Source organism: Anolis sagrei, chromosome X (genome assembly GCF_037176765.1).
Source record: "Anolis sagrei isolate rAnoSag1 chromosome X, rAnoSag1.mat, whole genome shotgun sequence".
In the NCBI taxonomy this organism is placed as follows: Eukaryota; Metazoa; Chordata; class Lepidosauria; order Squamata; family Dactyloidae; genus Anolis; species Anolis sagrei.
The window spans coordinates 78,604,669-78,629,095 of NC_090034.1; the positions used below are offsets into that span (position 1 = coordinate 78,604,669).

General features: G+C 43.3%; 1 protein-coding gene across 1 annotated transcript in view; it reads left to right on the plus strand.

The window, feature by feature from the left end:
* The window catches only part of LOC132780587 (digestive cysteine proteinase 2-like), a 54,371-nt gene that overhangs the window by 23,391 nt on the left and 6,553 nt on the right, over positions 1–24,427 (plus strand). Inside the window, exons 3-8 of the mRNA XM_060784314.2 lie at positions 5,326–5,418; positions 8,354–8,526; positions 14,439–14,682; positions 18,920–19,115; positions 20,340–20,533; positions 22,440–22,531. Coding sequence (XP_060640297.2) covers positions 5,326–5,418; positions 8,354–8,526; positions 14,439–14,682; positions 18,920–19,115; positions 20,340–20,533; positions 22,440–22,531 — 992 coding nt within the window. The remainder of the gene's footprint in view (positions 1–5,325; positions 5,419–8,353; positions 8,527–14,438; positions 14,683–18,919; positions 19,116–20,339; positions 20,534–22,439; positions 22,532–24,427) is intronic.

Genomic DNA, 24,427 nt, shown 5'->3' on the forward strand with positions numbered 1-24,427 from the left:
GACTGGTGGGGACGAGGGAGAGGGCCTTCTCGGTGGTGGCCCCTCATCTCTGGAATTCACTCCCTAAGGACATTAGGCATGCCCCAACTTTGGCAGTCTTTAGGGGGAGTCTGAAAACGTGGTTATTCCAATGTACCTTCCCAGAATAAGAAACTCCCAGCAATCTGTCCTTAAATGCACTTTATTAATGACTAGGATTGTTTTTGCACGCCCATCACTTCCCGGAAATTCACCCTAATCATATTTGACCTGCCATGTCCAGCATATTTTAAATTTTTAGTTATTACATTTGGCCCAGCCATAAGTTTTTAAATGTCAGCATGCTATTGTTAATGTTTATTGTTTATTTGCTGTTATGAGTTTTATTTACTGCTTGTACTATTGTTGTTTTTGCTTTGTTATTGCTGTGTTGCGGGCTCAGCCTCATGTAAGCCGCACCGAGTCCCTTGGAGAGATGGTAGCGGGATACAAATAAAGTATTATTATTATTATTATTATTATTATTATTATTATTAAACTCCATCACCCTTCAAGGCAGCCTATTCCACTGCTGAACATTAGGAAAAATCTCCTGACTATAGCTATTTGGTAGTGGAATATACTGCCTCAGAAAGTGGTGGAGTCTCCTTCTGTGAAGGTTTTTGAGCGAAGGCTGAATGGACATCTGTCAGGGATGCTTTGATTGATAGCAGCGGGTTGGACTGGATGGCCCTTGTGGCCTCTTCCAGTTCTACCATTCTGTGATTATATGATTGTGAGTAGTCCTTACAAATGAGGTAACAAGAAGTCATAAGCAGCTCTGGTTCCACAAGATGAAACTCTTGCATTTCTATGAATTCAGTTTGGCAGTAACATTGCCTTGTGTTGTCACCTCCAAAAAAATTTAAAAATCCAAGCTAAGCAAACGTCTGCCTTGATTTCTTTGCCTCTCCTTTGATTCTGCACTAAAATTATAGCAGAGGCATTGCACCTTGAATCTCTCACAATGTGCTGGAAATCTTTCCCCTGACAAAACTTTCATGCAGATGGCTCATTCTGTAGCAACCCTTCCAGATCTGAAAAACACGGGTGTGGAGTGATAGGAATGTTGGCCGGGGCCTCTGCCGTTCTCTTGTGTTACCACCTACTCGTTTCAAAAATGTGACTCAGCTATGACCTATTTCTGACATGGCTTCAGAGTTTGGAAATATTAACCTTATCAATTACAGTTCCCAAAATTCCCCTTGTGCTGTCGCACGCTGGGCCTATACATAAGACTGTAGACAGGACATAAATTCTGCGTGCCCAACGGGACGCCGGGGCTGCCTCAGGATTAAAGACCTTTGGATTTCCTTAAAACAGAGTCTTTAGATTGCTTAAAGGTTCAACAAAGTTCTTTATTATTGAAAACAAACAAGGCTTTCTTAATAGTCTATTGGCTCTCTCAATCTTGTCCACTGGGAACAGGCACTATCTTCATGAACTGTATTTAACGAATGGGGAAATCCTTAACTTCTAATCTGGGCAATTTGTCTTTGCCTCTGTTGGCGTGGAGCCCCTACACCCGGTACCAACTGCTTCTGACTTCCGCGAGTGACCCTTACCAAGCAGAGCTTTGTAGACCTCCAAGGAAAAAAGAAGGAGTTCAGGTTTCAGTGATGGCTGGCTAAAGTGCTGTGAGACCAGATTCCCTCAGCAAAGGAGTTGTAAGGCTGTATATCTCCCGGCCAAGCCGTAGAGCCTTTTCTCCCCGACCAAGCTGTAGAAGACGAAGCTTTCTACAGGAGCTCTTGATTTTATGTCTTGCATGAAAGGCTTCTCTGTGTGGACTGGCCCAAAATGGCTCCTATTCCCTCCAAAACCCAAAAAGGGGCGGGACCAGAGAACCTAACGATAATTGACAGGTGGCTTGCCCTATGATTGCAGTCAAAAGAAGCCACCTGTCTGCAGAGTCCCTGAAACTTAGGACTACAACAAACATTCAATACAAAGCAAAAAAAAATGGAGCTCCTGGTACAGCTGTACCTGCACACCCCTGTTGGCACGGCCAGTGGACAGGTTAACTGTGTTTCTGGGAGCTGTAGTGTCCGTCCCCCCTCCCAAAAAAAAAGTAATGTTTTGAAGTTCTGGACTTCACAGTGGGTTTGATTTATTGGATTTCTAGTTTGGCACATACAGCCAAATCAGACCAAGCATGGCATGGTGGTTTACCTTTGGGTGATGATTCTTGAGGACAGGGTTCAATTCCTCGATCAGCCATTGAAACTCACTAGGTGGGCAACCTTGGGCAAGTTACTCAGCTTCAGGTAAGCCGGTTCCAGGCTCACCTTAGGGCAGAGGCGGTCCTAGGTAATTTTCAACGGTAAGCAAACAGTATTTTGCCCCCCCCCCCCCCCCCCCAACCAATCACTGATATATATTTTCTGTTCGTCGTGGGAGTTCTGTGTGCCATATTTGGTTCAATTCCATCATTGGTGGAGTTCAGAATGCTCTTTGATTGTAGGTGAACTATACATCTCAGTAAGTACAACTCACATATGTGAAGGTCTATTTTCCCCCAAGAGCACCTCAAGAGCGCCCCTGGGCAAAATCAACTATACTGCAAATGCTTATTTGCGTAATGGGTTGAGCCGCCCCTGCCTTAGGGTCAACCTAAATCGGAAAGGACTTGAAGCACCTAACAACTAAGGGTCTTTCCAGGCAGGCCGTTATCCCAGGAGCCTCTGTGTTTAAAAAACGCAGATGTTCCTGGGGGTCCATCTACATTCACCCCAGAAAGCGTGTGCTTTCTGGAGTACGTGTCCAGATGTTCTACTGGGACTTCCCAGTAGAACACCAGGACACTTAACCCCCTCCCCAGAAGCCCCTCTAAACACAGTAAAAAAAGGAAAAGAACTCACTGAGGCTCCATAAGATGGCTGCCAGAGTACTTTTTATTTTTCAGTGATTGGTTTGGGGGGGGGGGGGGCAAAATACTGTTTGCTTACACTTGAAAATTACCTAGGGCCGGCCCTGGTTAGAGACTCCATTGGACTTTCAGACTAGACAGAGACTCCATTAGACTCTCAGAACAGAGAGATGCTTTAGAGTATTGACTGCTGATTATGAGAAAGATTCCCTGTGTTGCCTATACAGAGAAACTACTTCAAATCTACTTGTAAGTGGACTGATAAGCAAAGTACTTGTATGCTGAATATATTAAGTTTGTGAGTAAACTAACTATGTTACTTTTAAAGAAGTCTGTTTATGTTTATCTCTTGAGAGCATGATTAAAAGGCAAATACATTTTGGAGAGAGTGGATGTTTTTGGGCAACTGAAAAGAGCACCTCTGAAACTACAGAATATATAATGTGTTTGTTCATTGGCATGACTTTGTTCCTAGCAGTTCAGATACATATCTAGGGACATCAGTTTAACGGCTGAGAAACATAGTTTCCTTGCATGAATGCTGGTGGATGCCATTTCCCCCAAAAGGTTATGATTCTAACAGGTCATGCTTTTTACCAAGAGGTTATGGAATCATTTTCCAATAAGTTGTGACTTCTAACAAGGTCATCCCTTTCCAAAGATCATAAAGTCTGCCACTGTGAGGAATTTTGCCACTGTGAAGGTCACCCTGTGGCACTTGTCTTCTAAAAGATATCTAACAATCCCATGCAAGGGATGCAGGGGCGGCTCAACCCATTACGCAAAGTAAGCATTTGCAGTATAGTTGATTTTGCCTAGGGGTGCTCTTGAGGCACTCTTGGGGGAAAATAGACCTTGACATATGCGAGTTGTAGTTACTGGGATGTATAGTTCACCTACAATCAAAGAGCATTCCGAACTCCACCAATGATGGAATTGAACCAAATATGGCACACGGAACTCCCACGACAAACAGAAAATATATATCAGTAATTGGTTGGGGGGGGGGGGGCAAAATGCTGTTTGCTTACCGTTGAAAATTACCTAGGACCGCCTCTGAGGGGATGGCTGGTCACATGGAACAAATTTTGATATTTTGAAGTTGGCTACGTTGCACTGTGTAAGAGTGGCACTTCAATAAAATGTGTTCTACTGTTTCCACTTCATTTCCTTCACAGGAGTATTGTCAAGACCCAGAAGCCTTTAAACAATGCCAGACACAAAATAAAGGTTCAAACACAGCTTTATTGCAAACAAAAGGACCAAAATGCACTTAACTTCAGTGCTGAAGGTCTTAGGAGTGATTTGGCATCAAAAAGAAATCGTTACAAGAAACAAAAATATACTCCGGATTATAGCGCTGCCTTATAATCCGGTATAAACAAAAGGTGAAGCAAACTGTTTGAAAATCAAAATGGCACAAAAACACAGTCACAGAAGCAGGAAAAACGTAATTTCAAAACTAAGAAATGTTTCAGTCACAAAGATATTAAAGTTCAAAGTCCAGAAAAGCCAAGAGCGTAGTCAAACCAGTCCGTGGTCAATCCGTTGGAAAGCAAGGCTGGAATGCTGGAATCACTGAAGAAACAGAGGTTCAGGAACACACGAAGCTGTAGCCCAGGACCCAAGGTTGAAAGTTGGCAGCACAAAGAATTATGTCCTATAAAGACACTTTGCCTTCTGCGACTAGATGTGCAAACAGAACCCTCGTTTATCTCAAAGATCTTCCTCATTGCTTGATGAGCTCCCCACCCTCTCGTCATCACTATCAGCTGCTCCCAAACCTGCAGCTGAGTGCCCATCCCTCCACCTCTGCCAATTACTGTCAGGGTTCAGATTCTGCCAAAAGTCACCTGGCTGCCAGTCCCCAGTGAACCCCTCAAACTCCTCGCTAGAGGTGGGCTGGTTACAGATGTCCCTTATTTGCTGCACATGGGTCCAATCCAATTCCTCCTCCTCCATATCACTCCCACACCCAGAACTCCTCTCAAATCCCAGGAAGTCTTCCTCGTCAGTTGGTGCACTAAGTATTTCCCGAATATGTTTCCTTTGTAATTCCCCCTCAGACTCCGGCTCGCGAGCAGCCCTCTTCACACCTCTGCTCACTTCCCCATCCCCCATCTCGTAATCTGAGAAGCCTGGAAACGTATCAGTATCACTCGGAGCCATAATGATTTCCCTAATGTGCTGACGCTGCTGTTCTCCCTCCGGCTCCTGAGTAGACCTTTCCACTCAGCGTGTTGACGGAGTAGCAACTCCGTCAACACGCTGAACTACAACAAGCATAGTCTTTGGGAGTAAGGAATTCCAAGCAGTCTGCCTCTTAGTAACTCTGAGGGAAACACATTTAGTCTCACCTTTGTGTTCCTATATGTTAACAATACAGAGACAATGAATGGGTCATTTGCTAGCCTAGTAACTTCCATTATGTTCTCTAGGAATCATCAACCTCCCATATGCTGAAATTGAAGAGCCTTTTGAAGCCTGGTACAACCTTACTGGAAACAAGAGTCGCATTGAGTACTACAATGGTAAGAGACCAGTCCATAAAAGAAGCAATTGAGGTGTAGGCAAATACAGTGGGGGCTCAGGCAGTGATTTGTAACCTTTTGTGCTCCTGAAATATAAGATTTCAGCTCCCAGAAGCTTGAAGAACCTGGGTCAAACACAACACATGCAATTTTAATTAGAAATGTGGTGCACACATTCATTTTTAATCCTTTCCCTCCCTTTGTAAAGATGGGATGGTGTAATCTTCTGCCTCATTTATCAAGATAACATGCAACAAGGGTTAGAACTAGGGCTGGATCTACACCGCCATGTTCTAATCCAGATTATCAAAGCAGATAATCCACATGATCTGCTTTGAACTGGATTACATGAGTCTACATTGTCATATAATCCAATCCAAAGCAGATAAACTGGTTTTTATCTGGCGGTGTAGACCAAACCTTGCTTCCTGAATCAGAGCAACAAATGGCACCCTTCTTTGTAGTAATGCGGCAATGAAGTTGCCCAAATTATTTTGGGATATGAAGCATAACAATACAGATGCAAGGTTCTTGTGGGTTTTTTCGGGCTATAGGGCCATGTTCTAGAGGCATTTCTCCTGACGTTTCGCCTGCATCTATGGCAAGCATCCTCAGAGGTAGTGAGGTCTGTTGGAATTAGGACAATGGGTTTATATATCTGTGGAATGGCTGGGGTGGGGCAAAGAGCTCTTTTCTGCTGGAGCTAGGTGTGAATGTTTCAACTGACCACCTTCATTAGCATTTGAAGGCCTGGCTGAGCCTGGGAAAATCTTTTGTTGCGAGGTGTTAAGATGTGCCTGGTTGTTTCCTCTCTGCTGTTTTGCTGTTGTAATTTTAGAGTTTTTTAATACTGGTAGACAAATTTTGTACAGATGCAGCTCTCTCTATTTCTCACGCACTGATAATACAATTAGAATAGTAAGAAACCATTTCTGGCCTTCCAAAGGTGACAAACTCTCACCACCTTTGGAATGGGGAATATCTCAGGCAAAAAAATGTCTTCAATTGGAACTCTGTCGTCTCTAAAACCGTATTTTTATCCTGCAGATGAACTTTTCCATACACCTGTAGGAGAATGGGACTTCCAAGTCTAAAAATTTAATTTAATAACTTTTAGTTGATGAATTAATGAGCAGAGGCCAAATATAATTGGTGAGGCTGCAACCAAAGGCAAGATTTCATTTGCTTTTTAAAATACTGTTGCTTGCTTCATTCGGAATCCTTAATACGATTAACGACAGCTTTTCTTTGAACAGCATGTTTGCTTTTATGTATTTACTTAACTGAAGCATCTTTCATTGCCTTCAGTACCTCAAATCTGAAGTGTTGCAATCTGCAAACATTTACATTTGATCTTAATCTAGATGTTTAAATTCATTTATATTCTAACTCATATAAAGCTAGATGACAGATAAATGGGGGAAATAACCATTAGCATGTAGATAGACTTTGTTTCCATGATAGTTAATGAAATACGAACACGGGATACATCTTTAGGTCTTCCTCATGGATCGTGGTGGTTTATTTATTTATCGTGTCAGGGGCACCCAGACAATTGTATTACATTTCTAACAGAACAAAACAAACAAACAGACAAAACACAAAATTTGCAAGCTTGGTAGTTGATTAAATATCCTTTGACCAGTATCTGGCCACTTGGAGTGCCTCTGGTGTTGCCACAAGGAGGTTCTCCATCGTGCATGTGGCAGGGCTCAGGTTGCATTGCAGCAGGTGGTCAGTGGTTTGCTCTTCTCCACACTCGCACGTCGTGGATTCCACTTTATAGACCCATTTCTTAAGATTGGCTCTGCATCTTGTGGTGCCAGAGCACAGTCTCTTCAGCGCCTTCCAAGTCGCCCAGTTTTCTGTGTGCCCAAGGGGGAGTCTCTCATTTGGTATCAGCCATTGGTTGAGGTTCTGGTTTGAGCCTGCCACTTTTGGACTCTCGCTTGCCGGGGTGTTCCAGCGAGTGTCTCTGTAGATCTTAGAAAACTATTTCTTGATTTAAGTCGTTGACGTGCTGGCTGATACCCAAACAAGGGATGAGCTGGAGATGTCACTGCCTTGGTCCTTTCACTATTGGCTGCTACTTCCCGGCGGATGTCAGGTGGTGCAATACTGGCTAAACAGTGTAATTTCTCCAGCGGTGTAGGGCGCAGACACCCCGTGATAATGCGGCATATCTCATTAAGAGCCACATCCACTGTTTTAGCGTGGTGAGATGTGTTCCACACTGGGCATGCGTACTCAGCAGCAGAGTAGCATAGCACAAGGGCAGATGTCTTCACTGTGTCTGGTTGTGATCCCCAGGTTGTGCCAGTCAGCTTTCGTATGATATTATTTCTAGCACCCACTTTTTGCTTGCTATTCAGGCAGTGCTTCTTGTAGGTCAGAGCACAGTCCAGGGATGGAGCAAGCACGCTCCCCTGAGGCAGGCTGTTCCTCTGTTTCCGCCATCTGCTTCTCTGGCCCTGGAACTCAACAAAAAAGCTCCTGTTTTGTAGCAGGCTTCCTATGAGGCGGGTGAGGTGGTAGTCCTTTGTGATATTATACATTTTTCTCAGGAGGAGGCGGTGGTTTACAGTATCATAAGCCGCTGACAGGTCTATGAAGACAGCTCCTGTGATCTGCTGCCTTTTAATGTTATAGGTTGCAAGTCTGAGCATCCCTAGCAACATGGCCAATTGTGAGGATTACTAAGAAGTAATACTCACTCATTAGAAGAGTTGTGTCTCCATCAGATGCCAACAGATCCTTTAGACCAGGCATGGACAAACTTCGGCTCTCCAGGTGTTGTGGACTTCAACTCCCACAATTCCTGGAGGACTGAAGTTTGCCCATGTCTGCTTTCGACTAAAAGTACCAGGGAATTTACCCAGCTAACCTTCTGCATGCAAAGCTTTATCATATTTTCCCACTTCTTGCCACTCTTCAGGCCAGGTGATAACACTGCAGCTTGGATGTGTGGAACCATATGGCACCATGTTCAAAATAACACCAGCGACTACAGAGACTGTGGTGAATGCGGAAAAGTGCTTCCAGCTGAATGGTACCAAAGACAGCCGTGTGCAACCCCAGGAAGTCTTTCCTAACATGAAACACTTCCAGGTAAGTTACCAAGGAGAAGGACAAAGATGTGCCAAGGGGTTGGTTTTTAACTTGGATATGAGACACCTTCTCCAGATTCTGTGGGCCTATGGAGAAAGGCTGTTTCTCAGCCCAAGTTACTGGTTACAGGGTTAAAAAGATGGATAGCACAACAGACACAGAAATTATATAACTGGTTATGGGCCTCTACAGGGTCCACGGTAGGTTAAACCTCTAAACTGCAGAACTTGCTGGCCGGAAGATTGACGGTTCAAATTTGCTCCCAGTTAGCCCCAGCTTCTGCCAACCTAGCAGTTCAAAAACATGCAAATGTGAATAGATCAATAGGTGCCATTCCTGCAGGAAGGTAACAGCGCTCCATGCAGTCATGCAGGCCACATGACCTTGGAGGCATCTATGGACAATGCTGGCTCTTCGGCTTAGAAATGGAGATGAGCACCACACCCCAGAGTCGGACATGACTAGACTTCATGTCAGGGGAAACCTTTACCTTTACTGGAGCCAAATGTAGGAAAATGTTCTTAGGTTTTCTTTTAATTTGATCTATTTATTTATTATTTATTTATTTAAGACATTTTATATTCCGCCCTTCTCACCCCGAAGAGGACTCAGGGCGGAGCACAGCATATATATGGCAAATATTCAATGCCGGGACAAGAATTCATCTACACATACATAAACATTAAAACCATTTATCGCAAATGCACCTGGAGATGGGGCAATTTTCAAGAAGAAGGAAATAACCTGATGGAAAAAGTGCCAAGTGCCCTTGAGTCTACACTGTTTGCAGCATCTTTGTGTTGCTCACCATTGAGGAAAAGTTGGGAAACGTCTGGCAATCTTTCCTGAACATAGTATCTAATCTGACACTTGGTGGAGTAGGACTACCCATTCCTATATCTCTCTCCATCTCTCTCTGGAGTGACACACAATATTACTCCTCCTTACCACCTCTTCAGTATCACCATCCTTATCATATTAGTCTGGAATATCAGTATCTTGTAGAACTTTTGAGACTGAGAGAAAGAAGTTGGTAGCATAAGCTTTCATAGACCAAGCCTGCATTTGAAGAAGTAGACAGGGCCCATCCGGACAGCCCCTTTAATGCGGAAACTTCCACAATAAAAAGGGGTCTGTCCAGACGACGTTCAGTCCTGCATTAATTGGGTACAAACCAGGAAAACCCTCGTTTGTGCCGAATTAATTTGTTGGTGGATTTATTCTTGGCTTTCTTGGAAGGTGCAGGATAAATCCAGTATTTCCAGTATTCCGCAGTCCAGACACCATTCCCACAATTTCTGGAAATATCCACCCAATTGTATTGTCGAAGGCTTTCATGGCCGGAATCACTGGGTTGTTGTAGGTTTTTCCGGGCTATATGTCCATGTTCTAGAGGCATTTTCTCCTGATGTTTCGCCTGCATCTATGGCAAGCATCCTCAGAGGTAGTGAGGTCTGTTGGAAGTAGGAAAATGGGTTTATATATCTGTGGAATGACCAGGGTGGGACAAAGGACTTTTGTCTGCTGCAGCTAGGTGTGAATGTTTCAACTGACCACCTTGATTAGCATTTAATGGCTTGGAAGTGCCATGAAAATGAACAAAATCTGGCTACCAGTATTAAAAAACTCAAAAATTACAACAGCAAAACAACAGAGAGTAAACAATCAGGCACATCAAATCACTCTCAACAAAAGATTCCCCCCAGGCACTTCCAAGACATTAAATGCTAATCAAGGTGGTCAGTTGAAACATTCACACCTAGCTCCAGCAGACAAAGGTCCTTTGTCCCACCCTGGTCATTCCACAGATATATAAACCCATTTTCCTACTTCCAACAAACCTCACTACCTCTGAGGATCCTTGCCATAGATGCAGGTGAAACGCCAGGAGAAAATGCCTCTAGAACATGGCCATATAGCCCATAAAAACCTACAACAACCCATCCACCCAATTTCCCCCAAGCCCCCAGACCCCTTAGAAAAGTAGTAAAAACTTACCTATCATCCATTAGAAGCCTCTGCAAGCTCTCCTGGTGTGTAGAAATGACACATCAGGAGAGCTTGGAGGTGGGGTAGGAGGGAGGAAAAACACACCACCCCCCTGCACTCCTGGCGCGTTATTTCTACATGCCAGGAGAGCTTGCCGAGGCTTCTAATGGGTGATAGGTACGTTTTTACTACTTTTCTAAGGGGTCTGGGGGCTTGGGAAGAGGGGACTAAGGCCTCCAGACATTCTCTCGGGCTAGTCCTGAGAGAATGTCTGGACAACAACGCCAGAAAGCATGCACTTTCTGGTGTGGGTGCGGACAGCCCCCCACAAACATCCGTGTGTTTTTTAACGCAGATGTTTTTGGGATAAAGGGTTGTCTGGAACTGTCCTTAGTCTATTAAAGCTTGTGCTACCAACATCTTTCTCTTCATCCTAGCCTCAAAAACCTTGAGGGCAGTAGGGATAATGGTTACCCTTACTGCAGAAGAAACGATATATTGCAATGCAGCATATATTCTTTCATGCAACAGCCTTAGAGATAGAGATTGGACACATCAGTTTTGGGGACTGCTCTTTTCACAGTCCTGGTTCACTGGATCCTTCCTTGCTTCCCAATTCAACCAGTTCTGAGAAGCTTGCCTGTGCCAAGAATGCAAAACAGGCTGCACCCAGATGCTTTGCCTTGATAACAATGAAAAATTCCTGTGCAGACTGATACATATCAAACAAAAAAGTGCCCCTAGGATTATTTAGTGCTGCCAATGCAGGAATCCACACTTAATCCTGACAGATGGCCATTCAACTTATTTTAATAAACAAAGAAAAACTCATCACATTCTGCACTCAAATGGCATTTACCATCAGAAGAGTCTTCATAATGTTGATTCATAATCTCCTTTTTTGTAATGTGGACCTATTTATTTGCGTGCTACTCTCTGGAGTAACAAAAAACACATCTTTTTGTTTTCTCACGACAGCCCTTCAGATATTTGAAAGGCTTACTTGTTGTTGTCCTCCCTTGGATATGGCCTTTTTGATCATCATCTATGCTGATGATTGTGCCATCACTGCTCAAGCAGGGAGGCTTGAAATGGTTGAACAGAAGCTCTCCAAAGCTTTAGGTACTCTTACTGCCTATTACTGGGAAAACCAGCTGATTCCTAATCCATCTAAAATGCAGATGTGTGCTTTCCACCTTAAGAACAGACAAGCATCTCGAGGTCTGAGGATTACCTGGGAAGGAATCCCACTGGAGCATTGCAGCACATCCAAATACCTGGAAGTCAGTCTGGACCATGCTCTGACTTACAAGAAGCACTGCTTGACTATCAAGCAAAAAGTGGGTGCTAGAAAAAAATATCATGCAAAAGCTGACTAGCACAACCTGGGGATCACAACCAGATACAGTGAAGACATCTGCCCTTGCGTTTTGCTACTCTGCTGCTAAGTATGCATGCCTAGTGTGGAATACATCTCATCATGTTAAAACAGTGGATGTGGCTCTTAATGAGACATGCTACATTATCGCAGGATGTCCATGCCCTACGCCACTGAAGGAATTATAGTGTTTAGCCTGTATTGCACTACCTGATATCTGCCATGAAGTAGCAGCCTGTAATGAAAGTATCAAAGCATTAACATCTCCGGGCCATCCTCTCATAGAATCATAGAATCAAAGAGTTGGAAGAGACCTCATGGGCCATCCAGTCCAACCCCCTGCCAAGAAGCAGGAATATTGCATTAAAATCACCCCTGACAGATGGCCATCCAGCCTCTGTTTAAAAGCTTCCAAAGAAGGAGCCTCCACCACACTCTGGGGCAGAGAGTTCCACTGCTGAACGGCTCTCACAGTCAGGAAGTTCTTCCTCATGTTCAGATGGAATCTCCTCTCTTGTAGTTTGAAGCCATTTTTCCACATCCTAGTCTCCAAGGAAGCAGAAAACAATCTTGCTCCCTCCTCCCTGTGACTTCCTCTCACATATTTATACATGGCTCTGTTCGGATATCAACCAGCATGCCAATTTCTTAAATCAAGATATAGCTTCCTAAGATCTACAGAGATACTCACAGGAACACCTCAGTAAGTGAGAGTCTAAAAGTGGCAGGGTAAAATCTGGAACCTCAACCAGTGGCTGAGACCGGATGAGAAACTCCTTCCTGGGCACACAGAAGACTGGGCAATTTGGAAGGAAGGCGCTGAACAGGCTGCGCTCTGGCACCACAAGATGCAGAGCCAATCTTAAGAAATGGGGCAACAAAGTGGAGCCCACGACAGTTGAGTGCGGAGGAGAGCAAACCATAGACCACTTACTACAATGCAGTCTGAGCCCCACTGAAGCCAACTCAGACTTTAGGGGGGTCAACTCCAAGGAGAGATGACCCTTAGTTCCCACCAAAGAGGGAACGCTACCTTGGCAAGCCTTCAGGGAAGCCTGATTCCAGCCATTTTTATTGATATTAATAATTGAAGTGAGACTCTTGCCAAGGCGAAGAAGTGGCACCGAGGTTTCTTTATTTGCCATTCAGCTGAGATCGGATGCATTGTAGGAATAGTTCCACTACAAGCATAGCAATACAAAATTTACTGGCATTTTTATAGAGAAAATACAGGTTTGAAAGTTTCAAAACTCCCTCCCTCTTTGGCTCCTTAGCAAATCAGGGAGAGCGAGGCAGGACGGAAGAGGGGCATTGTTTTGTCCAGCAAAGGTTGATTTCATTAAGAAAGGTTTTCCTGCCTTAGATCTGATAAGGTGTGTCTTCTGGTGGATTTTGAGAAGGGAACAAACAGGATCGGGGCAGGGGACCTCGGGGGGGATCAACCCTACCCTTTGTGATTCAATCAAAGTGTCCAGATAAACTTCCTTGCCTACCAGACAAAGCAAACAAGAGGAAGTTTCAGCTTGCTATTGTCCATGGAGAGGTGAAATAATCAAATAAGTTTCGAGGGAGGCGGTGGTCCTGCCTCAGGCATTTCAACAGTCCTGGGTCACATTTTTTAGGGCAAAAGTCAGGGGGTAAGACAGGAGGACAAGCAATGTTTCATAGCAAGATACATACATTCAAATCATAAGCATTTCATAGCAACAAAACCCCATCTTTGTCCCACATCCCAAGTATATTCAACAAGAGAATTAATCTTTATGAAGAAGCCTGAAGTCCAATGTTTTAAAAGGTCGTTGAGGAAAGTTCATGAGGGAGATAGTATGTACTGAAGTCCAAGACATGCAGGCAGAGAGTCCATGATCATTGGGAAGGCGGGCAGATGAAACCCCAGCTGTGCTGCAACTGATTCATGCTTTTGGTCCTTGGGAAACTACAACTCTCACAAAGGGCAGAAGTCCCAAGATCCAGCCATTTCCCAAAAGCCTCGTGGGGTCCTTGTTGCTGTCAGTGCCTTGACAATGTGGTCAAGACTTAACCCTTGTTGTGTAGTCTGGTGCCCTTGCCCTTTGCAGAACTACAAGTCACTATCCCTTACTTTGGGGGGGGGGGTGCTCGACATCACCACCACATGCACAAAGAGGGACCTTCTCACAGTGACACCAGAGGCACTCCAAGTGGCCAGCTTCTGGTCAAAGGGCATTTAGTATAATGCCAAGTTTTTAATTTTGTGGGTTTTTTATACATTATACCTGTATTCTCAACTCATTTCTGACAAGATACAAAAAATCCTTCTTAAATGGTATTTAATGGGGAAAGGGGGGAAGCAGAGGGGAAAGGAATTTATCAGTGTCTTTAATAGTTGTTTTTTTAATCATATGCTTTCAGTGGGTTTCAGTCCATTTCCTCAGATGCAACGGCAGAGTGATATTAAAGTCTCTGGAAATTAAGCATTATTGTGGGAATGGGATAGAATGTGATCCTGGGAAAACAACCCAGCCTGTTCCTGTTTTCATTGCAACTGTTTGTATTGCCTTTCTAGGCTCTAAGAGAAGAGTACTATAAAGGGCAGTACTGTACTGTCTGGCAGAATATTTCCTATTGGGGCCACAAGAAGAATATCTACACCATGTGGGTCACCAACACGAGCTGTGGCGTGTCACCTGTACACTATGAGATGAGAGGCTACAACACTTTGCTGGGGTCCCATTATGACAAATATGAAATCGATTACACTGACTTTTCCAACAGTTTCCCAGCTTCTGTCTTTGTCCTGAAAAAGAATGGTGAGTAACACATTTTGTATTATATCTTTGGGCCAGAACCCTCATAGCTTAAACCAAAGACCTATTTAGCCCAACGTTAAATTCCATAGAGAACAAAGTTTAAGAGAACATGAGGGAACAGAACCTTCCTGCCCAGAAGCCACTGCTAATTGTAGTAACAATACTACTAGTAGTAATAGCAATAGTATTTAAATCCCATCTTCCTAGTTAGGAATTTCACGCTTGCAAAAGATGAAACGGTGCAGTAAAAATCCACATCTTACAAAGTTAAAAATGATATTAAAAGCAGATTAAAAGCAGGATCTTTTGTAAACTTCTTACAAGTCATTTCTATATTATGTAACCGTAAGGTTTGTTCAGAGCAGAGTTGACATTCTCTTCCTCTGCGGCTGACAGAATGTCACTCAGTCACTCAACCCTTGCTCCATGGTTGTAGCCCCAACTCAGACCACTCCATACTACACTGGCTCTCAAGAGAGAGAAATTACAAATATTAGAGCATACATCTTGACCTCCTTCCCTGGTTTTGTGTGGAACCAGGAAATTAGATCATACCTTAGCCTGTCCTAGCCTACTTGAAAGAAGGGAAAGGGTTTCCATGGAAAATGGGAGCAATGAAGGAGAGGGGCCAACGTGAGGAATAGGAGGTGTGAGGGAAAGAAACTGTCAGTTGGAATTTTGTTTTGTACCACATGCTTTTAGAAATAAAGCCTTCCCACTCTGTCTGTGAGGTAATTTCTTTGCCAGAAAACTGGGGATCCGGACAGCATATTGTGAAATGTCTCTCAAAGTCTTGGGGAAAGACTTATTTATTTACCCTGTTTATACCCCGCCTTTGTCTGCCCTGAAGGGGACTCAAGACGCCTTACATTTAGGCAATTATTCAGTGCCTTAAAACATATACGAGGGGTATTTTTAAAGTAAGGTCCGTTTTGTTGTAGACACTAGTAGTTTGCGCGCATACCGCAACGAGCGCATGCATCGTGAACCGGCATGCCTCGGGAACAACTGTGCTCAGTTTCCGCTCTGTAGCTAACCTGTACGGTTCTGTTCTGTGCTTTGAAAATGTTTAAGACTATCAACTCACCAGCCGCATGTGAGGTTCGCTCACTTCAACTGAAGCCACCTAATTGTCTGTAATCAAAGAAGGGCGACTGGAGCGGTCCTCATCATGGACGTTGTCACGGCCATCTTTGAATTGTCGTACCCACTTACACACTTTGCTTTCACTCATAACAGTATCACCGTACACTTCACAAATCTGTCGATACATTTCTGAAGCAGGCAGGTTCCTTGCTGACAAAAACCGTATCACTGAGCGAACCTCACATGCGGAGGGTGAGTTGATAGTCTTAAACATTTTTAAAGCACAGAACAGATCCGTACAGGTTAGCTACAGAGCGGAAACTGAGCACAGTTGTTCCCGAGGCATGCCGGTACACGACGCACGCGCTCGTTGCAGTATGTGCGCAAACTATTAGTGTCTACAACAAAACGGACCTTACTTAAAAAATATCCCTCGTACAATTCCAGTAACTTTAAAATTAAATTGAAATTAATACATATTAAGCATTTAAAACATTTTAAAACATTATATTCAATATAAATCATGCCATCCATAATCGTAGTCCAAAGACATTCTGTAGTCATTGTACACGTTACAAATCTGTTATTGCACTGCACTATTCTCCCAAAGCCAGGTTTTTACTTTCCTTTTGAAGACTAGAAGGGAGGAGGCTGATCTAATGTTGCTGGAGAGGGAGTTCCATAGCCAAGGAGCCACCACTGAGAAGGCTCTGTCCCTCGTCCCCACCAGTTGTGCTTGTGAGGAAGGCGGGACTGAGAGCAGGGCCTCCCCAGACGATCCTCATCTCCAAGGTGGTTCATTGGGGGATATATGTTCAGACAGGTAATCTTGGCTGGAACTGTTTAGGACTTTATAGGCAAAAGCCAAGGGCCAAGATAAGGGCCTTCACCTGTCTACTAGGAAGAATGGCAGTCTAACTTCTCTAGGACAGGGGTTCTCAAACTTTTTCAGCTGCGGAGCCCTTTTTGAAACAAAGGTTTCTTGTGGAGCCCCAAGAAATGTTTATATTTCTGAAACTGGTTCAAGTTGGTGAAAGAGCCTCCATTTTCTCATAAAAGTTTGTATGGCCTTACCTAGTAGGCTATCAACAATCAGAGCCTGGAGTAGCAACCAAGATGACCTTTTCCTGTTTTTTCCTAACATGTGACAGTTGTGACACAGTGTTGGGGCTGTCCCTAAAAGATCTCATCACAGGCAGCCTCGTAGGAGAAAAATGCAGTTGCTAGATCAACTGTAAAAAAATGTGCCCCACTGACATTTCATTGTACTAATATTGTGCTGTGCTAATAATTATAATATATTGTATGTACATAGAATATTGATCATAATATGGTAATGCAATATAATACCAATAATAATACAATATAATAATATAATAATTATATATTTTGTAGTACATGTAATATTACTAATAATATTGCAGTATAGAGGTATAGTACAATATAGTAATATAGAATACTAATATTGTGCTATGCTAAAGATATAATATATTGTATGTACATATAACTTGTAAGCTGCTCTGAGTCCCCTTCGAGGTGAGAAGGGTGAGATATAAATGTCATAAATATATACATATTTTATAGAAATGCTTTGCAATGTATCTTTTATGGAACTGCATTTTAATAATAATAATAATAATAATATATACTTTATTTATATTCCGCTCTATCTCTCTGAGGAGACCCAGGGCGGATTACAGAACACATATACAGCAAACATTCAATGCCGTTATACAATTGACAAGGACAGACAATACATAATCAGAGGTATAGGCTTTTCCCATCTCCGGCATCTGGAGGCTGTGCTCAACTCTGGCCATGAGAGGTGCTGTCACTTCATCTTCCATGCCGAGGAACTTTTGTTGTCCATAGTCGATTTCCTAATCGAATCTCCGGCATGTCCTTATAGGCACCTTTTATTACTTCCCTGCTTTAAAGTGGTATCTTCACTCTGGACCGTTCTCTGACCTACAAGAAGCACTGCCTGAACATCAAACAAAAAATGGGTGCTATATCATACGATATCATACGAAAGCTGACTGGCACAACCTGGGGATCACAACCAGATACAGTGAAGACATCTGCCCTTGCGCTATGCTACTCTGCTGCTGAGTGCGCATGCCCAGTGTGGAACACATCTCACCACACTAAAACAGTGGATGTGCCTCTTAATGAGACATGCTGCATTATCACAGGATGTCTGCGCCCTACACCACTGGAGAAATTACACTGTCTAGCCGGTATTGCACCACCTGACATCCGCCGGGAAGTTGCAGCCAATAGTGAAAGGGCCAAGGCAGAGACATTTCCAGCTCATCCCTTGTTTGGGTATCAGCCAGCATGTCAACGACTTAAATCAAGAAATAGTTTTCTTAGATCTACAGAGACACTCGCTGGAACACCTCAGCAAGCGAGAGTCCAAAAGTGGCAGGCTCAAACCCAGCACCACAATCCGTGGGTGATACCAGATGAGAGACTCCCCCCTGGGCACACAGAAGACTGGGCGACTTGGAAGGTGCTGAACAGACTGCGCTCTGGCACCATGAGATGCAGAGCCAACCTTCACAAATGGGGCTACAAAGTTGAATCCACGACATGCGAGTGTGGAGAAGAGCAAACCACTGACCACCTGCTGCAATGCAACCTGAGCCTTGCCACATGCACGATAGAGGACCTCCTTGCGGCAACACCAGAGGCACTCCAAGTTGCCAGATACTGGTCAAAGGACATTTAATCAGCTACCAAGTTTGCAAAATTTGTGTTGTTTTTTTTATCTGTTTGTATGTTTTGTTCTGTTAGAAATCTAATACAATGTTCTGGTTGCGGATGACACGATAAATAAATAAATATTTACTCACATTGCTGTTTTCGATCTGCTAGGTGGGCAGAAGCTGGGCTGACAGTCGGGAGCTTACCCCAACCCAGGCTTGAACTGTCAACCTTTCAATTGGCAAGAATTTCTGCAGCTGGCGTTTAATCCACTGTGCTAAAGCCCAGCTCTTTAATATGTGTGTTTGTAGATTTTCTTTATAGTTTTTGTGTGTTTTTGACTGTGCTGTGACCCACTTCAGACCATGAGGATAGGAAATTAAATTGTTATTATTATTGTTACCTTATTGTTACCAGTCACCCCCTTGTATTCTCTCCTTAGAAACAAAATTATGTGACGAATTACCAGGGGACTCTTCAGAGCACCACATCATGGCGAACCCCATGGCTGATTTCATTGGAGGACAGGAGGATCGGGCTCACCAGCTATTTCACCATTATAGAAAACGGTTTGGGAAGTCTTATGATGACGAGAAGGAAATGGAACACAGGAAGCACACTTTCACCCATAACATGAGGTATGTTTCCTTGCACTTCTTCCTCTGTAAAGCTGGATATTTGGATCTAGTTATGGTTCATTGGGAAGAATGAAGACTGCACACGTCTTTCATCGTTATTTATTTAAATTACATGTCCTCGCCTGGACTTAGTTCTGGTGTTATAAAACCAATTCCAATCTGTGGTTCTCCAGGTATTTTGGGCTTCAGTTTCAAGGGGCTGTGGGAGCTTTAATCCAGATCTTAAGGTGAAGTCAAAGGTTTCCTATTCCTAGTATTTTAAGGCTTAGCTTTCACTGAAATTAAGAATTGGTTGCATACATTTTAGATAAAGTTGCACTCCCTCTATTTTTCCCAAAATGAGTAATGGGTTCAAATTACAGGAAAGGGGATCCCACTTGAACATTAGGAAGAACTTCCTGACTGAAAGAGCTGTAAGAATGTAATCTCTTCCTCGGAGCATAGTGAAAACTCATTCTTTGGAGGCTTTTGAACAGAGACCGGATGGCCATCTGTTAGGAATACTTTGATTGTAAAGTACATTTTATTGTTTAGCCCATTGGCCATATCATAAACAGGGATACTTTGGTTGTGGTTTTCCTGCATGGCAGAAGGAGGTTGGACTAGATGGCCAATGTTTTCTCATCCAACTCTATGATTCTTGCCAGTGAAGAATCCGGATTGGGAAGACAAAGAAGCAAATGGCACTAGATGCTTCTCCACAGCAACCTCAGCTTGGTCTCCATCAAGGAAGCAAAAGTTGGAAGGGGATGTTTGCCAATGGAAGTTGGGGCTTGGAACAGAAGGAAGGTCTCATCTCTTTGACCTGACAGAGCTTTACAGGATCCCATCCTGCTTCCAGATCTGTTAAACATCAAAGTCAAAATACGCCTTCCCGGGTTGCATTCTACTTTCAACAGAGAAAGCCAACTGTAGAAAAGTTGAGTGAGAAGCACCATCTGGAGATGTATTCTCAAAGGCTTTCATGGCTGGAATTACTGGAGTGTTGTGTAGTTCCTGGGCTGTATGGCAGTATTCTAGCAGCATTTTCTCCTGATATTTTGCCTGCATCTGTGCCTGGCATCTTCAGAGGATCCTCTCAAGATGCCAGGAACAGATGCAGGTGAAATGTCAGGAGAAAATCCTGCTAGAACATGGCCATGCAACCTGGAAATCACACAGTACACCATCTGGAGATATTTGCTGCCCAAGCTGTTCCAAAAACATAGGCTTTTTTTGTTCTAGATTTGTCCACTCAAAGAACCGAGCCAACCTCCCCTTCAAGCTGGCTCTGAACCACTTAGCTGACCTCACCCACGATGAGTTGGCGGTGATGAGAGGAAAGCTCAAGAGCACGAAACCTAACAATGGCCTGCCTTTCCCCGAGGAGCAGTTTGTGGGTCTCATTCTGCCAGAGAGCTTGGATTGGCGGCTCTATGGTGAGTGTGTGATCTCCTTGTATCACTCTGTCTCTAGTTCATTCATGCGTCCTTCGTGGGGAGTAAGGAATGGTTGAGGGGAGCCAACTTTTTGTAATGCATACAGGTCACAAGTGACATGTTGCCTTCTTGCCTATTTAGAGCAAGTACATGTTTTGCTTTAAAAGTGATTCCCAAACTAGGGTCCTCATATATTGTTGGATTTATCAGAAACTGGGGATCTCATCACATTAGAGAATGAATCCTCCTTGAATCCGGTTTCTGCCTCCTGCAAAATTTTGCGGTTTGTAGTTTAGGGAGGAGCCTTTAACAGTAGGAGGCAGAACCTCATTCTCTAGTGTTTTATCAGTGTAATCATGTTTTATTTAATTATTTGTATCTTTTGTTATTTTTATTTTTAATTCCATTTCTTTTTAGTTATAAGTTTATTGGTGCTATTTGTATGCTGTTTGTTTATATTTGTTTTTACTATAATGTTGAATGTTTGCCTTTTTGTATGTAAACTGCACTGCATCCCCTTGGGGAGAGAGGGTGGTCTATAAATACAACAACAACAATATTATTATAAAGTTAAGTAATAATAACAAGACACTACAGATAGTCCTCAAGTTATGAGAAAGAAATGTTCTGTAATTTTTTTCTTAAGTTAAATTTGTTTGTAAGTTGGAACAGGTGCATTTTTTAAGTTACTTAGGCAATCCCTCATTGTCCGAGGATTATGGTCTTCCAAGTGTAGTGTCTTGGCGGTGGGTCTGTACGTGATCCACATGTTCTTCCTCAGTGCGGACATTGGTTTCCAGGTGAACGGTGGTCCCGGCTTTATGCGCCTTCGTCCTTTTGGTACATTTCTCCCTTTTGCCCTCCATTCGTGCCTCTTTGAATCTTGCAGCACTGCTGGTCACAGCTGAACTCCAGTCATTTATTTATTTATTTACATTATTTCTATCCTGCCCATTTCAGCCCACAGGCGACTCAGGGCGGTATACACAGTTGGCACAATTCGATGCCGAAACAAAATACATACATTGATAAAGCAAAAACAGTCAGAGTGCTCAAGGGCCAGGACTTTCCAGTTCTCGGAGTCTATGCCACAGTTTTTAAGGTTAGCTTTAAGCCCATTGTTACGTCAATGCTTTTATCCTCACTCTGGTTTGCTTTTGAAGGAAATTCTACGCCAGGGTCTCAGCTGAAAATAAAAGCATACTTTCTGCCTCAACAAAAGATCACTCTTGGTATTATCTCTCCTATCAGCCACAACAACTCCAATTATTGTAAAGCCCACTCTGTAAAAAATCAGAGTGTGGGAATAATGTGCCACAGTAGCATGTTGCCTTTCTCCTTGGCCATTGCAAAGCTGAAAGCAGAAGTTTTCAGGCCAAAGAACAGATCTGACAACACACTTATTCCTGCTTGCTCAACCCCGCAGACTGTGGGAACTGCCCCACTATAAGAGTTGTCCACTTTTAGAATTGCATTTCTTAGGAAGCTTCCTTATTGCTACTCCAGTTATTACGAGTCTCACTTTAATTAAGATTTCCTGAATCATCCGCTACTAAAAGATGCAGGTTATAACTTTCCAAGAGCTGAGCTACTGGAAGTTCCAGTCTGGAACACAGAGCTTCTTAGAGGATTTAAGCTTCTCTGGAAATTAACTTTAGGATGAGCTGCATTTCAAAGGCTGATGACAACGAAAGTGTCCAAGCTATGCACCTAACTAGACATTAAGAGTACTATGTATTCTCTGCAATGAACCATATATTCCATTCTGTGCCCATAATGCAAGACAAGTAGGTGAGGAAAATAATATGCTGTTACAGACATCTTTCGTCACTCGAGGAAGCACTTCTGCGCCAAACATAATGAAGTATCATATAGATTGACCCTGTGTATTTTGCAATCTATCCAGGTGCCGTGACTCCAGTCAAAGACCAGGCGGTATGTGGTTCTTGCTGGAGCTTTTCTAGTACCGGAGCACTGGAAGGGGCTCTATTCCTCAAGGTAAGAGTCGGGCCCATTTCAAGAAGAAATTCCTTTGGATCAGAGCTTCTCAAACTTTGGCAGCCGCTGAGCCCTTTTTGAAGCAAATGTTTATCGTAGAGCCCCAAGAAATGTTTAGATATTATATTATATTATATTATATTATATTATATTATATTATATTATATTATATTATATTATATTATATACAATGTCTGTGTATATGTGTGTGTGTGTGTGTGTGTGTGTGTATGTATGTGTATGTGTATGTGTGTATATATATATATATATATATATATATATATATATGTATATATCTATCAGGCGTGGGCAAACTTTTTGCACAAATACCATCTTTGCCTGCGACAAAGAAGTGCTGGGATCACTGTTGGAACCCAGACACCTTAAAGAGCCAGACTCAAGAGTATGTCCAAAAGTAGAGTTTATTTAAACAAAGCAAAAGGGACTCAGAGACACTTAACTCAGTGTCTCTGGTCAAAACTCAAAAGTAGCAACTAGTTCTAATTCAAAAGGTAAACTGAAGCAATAATCCGGATTATCCGGAGAAAAGATCCGGATTAAAACAAAGCACTCCAAAAGTCACACAAAATAATACAGCAAGTAAAGGGCTAGCAAACAAATTGCTGCAAGGAAGAAGACGTAGTCAAACCAAGTCCGAGGTCATAGTAAGCCGAGTCCAAAGTTGCGAGGTTCCAAAATCCACGTAGGCAACGTCGTAGTCAAAACCGGTCCGAAGTCAAAGAAGGGGAAATCTGCACTCATGAGAATCCAACCTGAGTCGAAACACACATGAACGGAAGCAGCAACCTGCAGATCCAGGAATCAATACCAACACAAAATAGGCAGCGACAAAACCCAAGGCACGACACCAACACTTTGCCTTCTGCAAAGATTCTCCATTTCAGAGCCTACACCTCATCATCCGAAGATGAGCTGACCTCCACCACATCATCATCTCTTACAGCTGTCCTTGACTCCACACATGAACTCCAACGCCCATCCCTCCAACTCCTCCATCTTCTGTCAAGACTTAGATCCCCCCAAGACTCAGAAGTATCTCCCGACTGCCAATCCCCACCACCAGAAAACCCCACAAACGTGTCACTAGACGTTGGCTCTTCACATACATCTTGTACCTCTTGTACCTTAGTCCAGTTCAGTGTGTCATCCTCACTTTCATCCCTCTCTAACCCAGTGGTTCTCAACCTGGGGTCCCCAGATGTTTTTGGCCTACAACTCCCAGAAATCCCAGCTAGTTTACCAGCTGTTAGGATTTCTGGGAGTTGTAGGCCAAAAACATCTGGGGACCCCAGGTTGAGAACCACTGCTCTAACCCATCACTCCCAGAGAACCCTGCAAATGACTCTTCCTCTGTGGGAACAGTAAGTATATCTCGGATCTTCTTCCTTTGTCACTCCTCATCCGATTCTTGCTCCCGAGTAACCCTCTTAGTTCCCCTATTTACATCCACTGTATCTCCTTCCTCTCCCTCACTCATTGACCCTTCTTTATCAGAGAACCCTTCGAATGAGTCTTCATCGCTAGGTGCCATAAATATATCCCGGATCCTTTTCCTTTGTTGTTCCTCATTTAACTCTTGCTCACGAGCACTCCTTTTCCCCCTTCTGACACCCATACTACCACTTGCAACGTTACTTACATGCTCTACTACAACAATCACATGCCTGAAAAAGTTACAGAAAATGAACATGTCAAAATACTCTGGGACTTTCAAATTCAGACTGACAGAGTTTTGGAGCACAATACTCTTTACCGCCCAATCGTGTTAGAAAACCAAGTATGGATTGTCGATGTTGCAATCCCAGGCAACAGGATTGAAGAAAAACCACTGGAAAAGCTGACACAATACGAGGACCGCATTTCCATCTGCGCGAC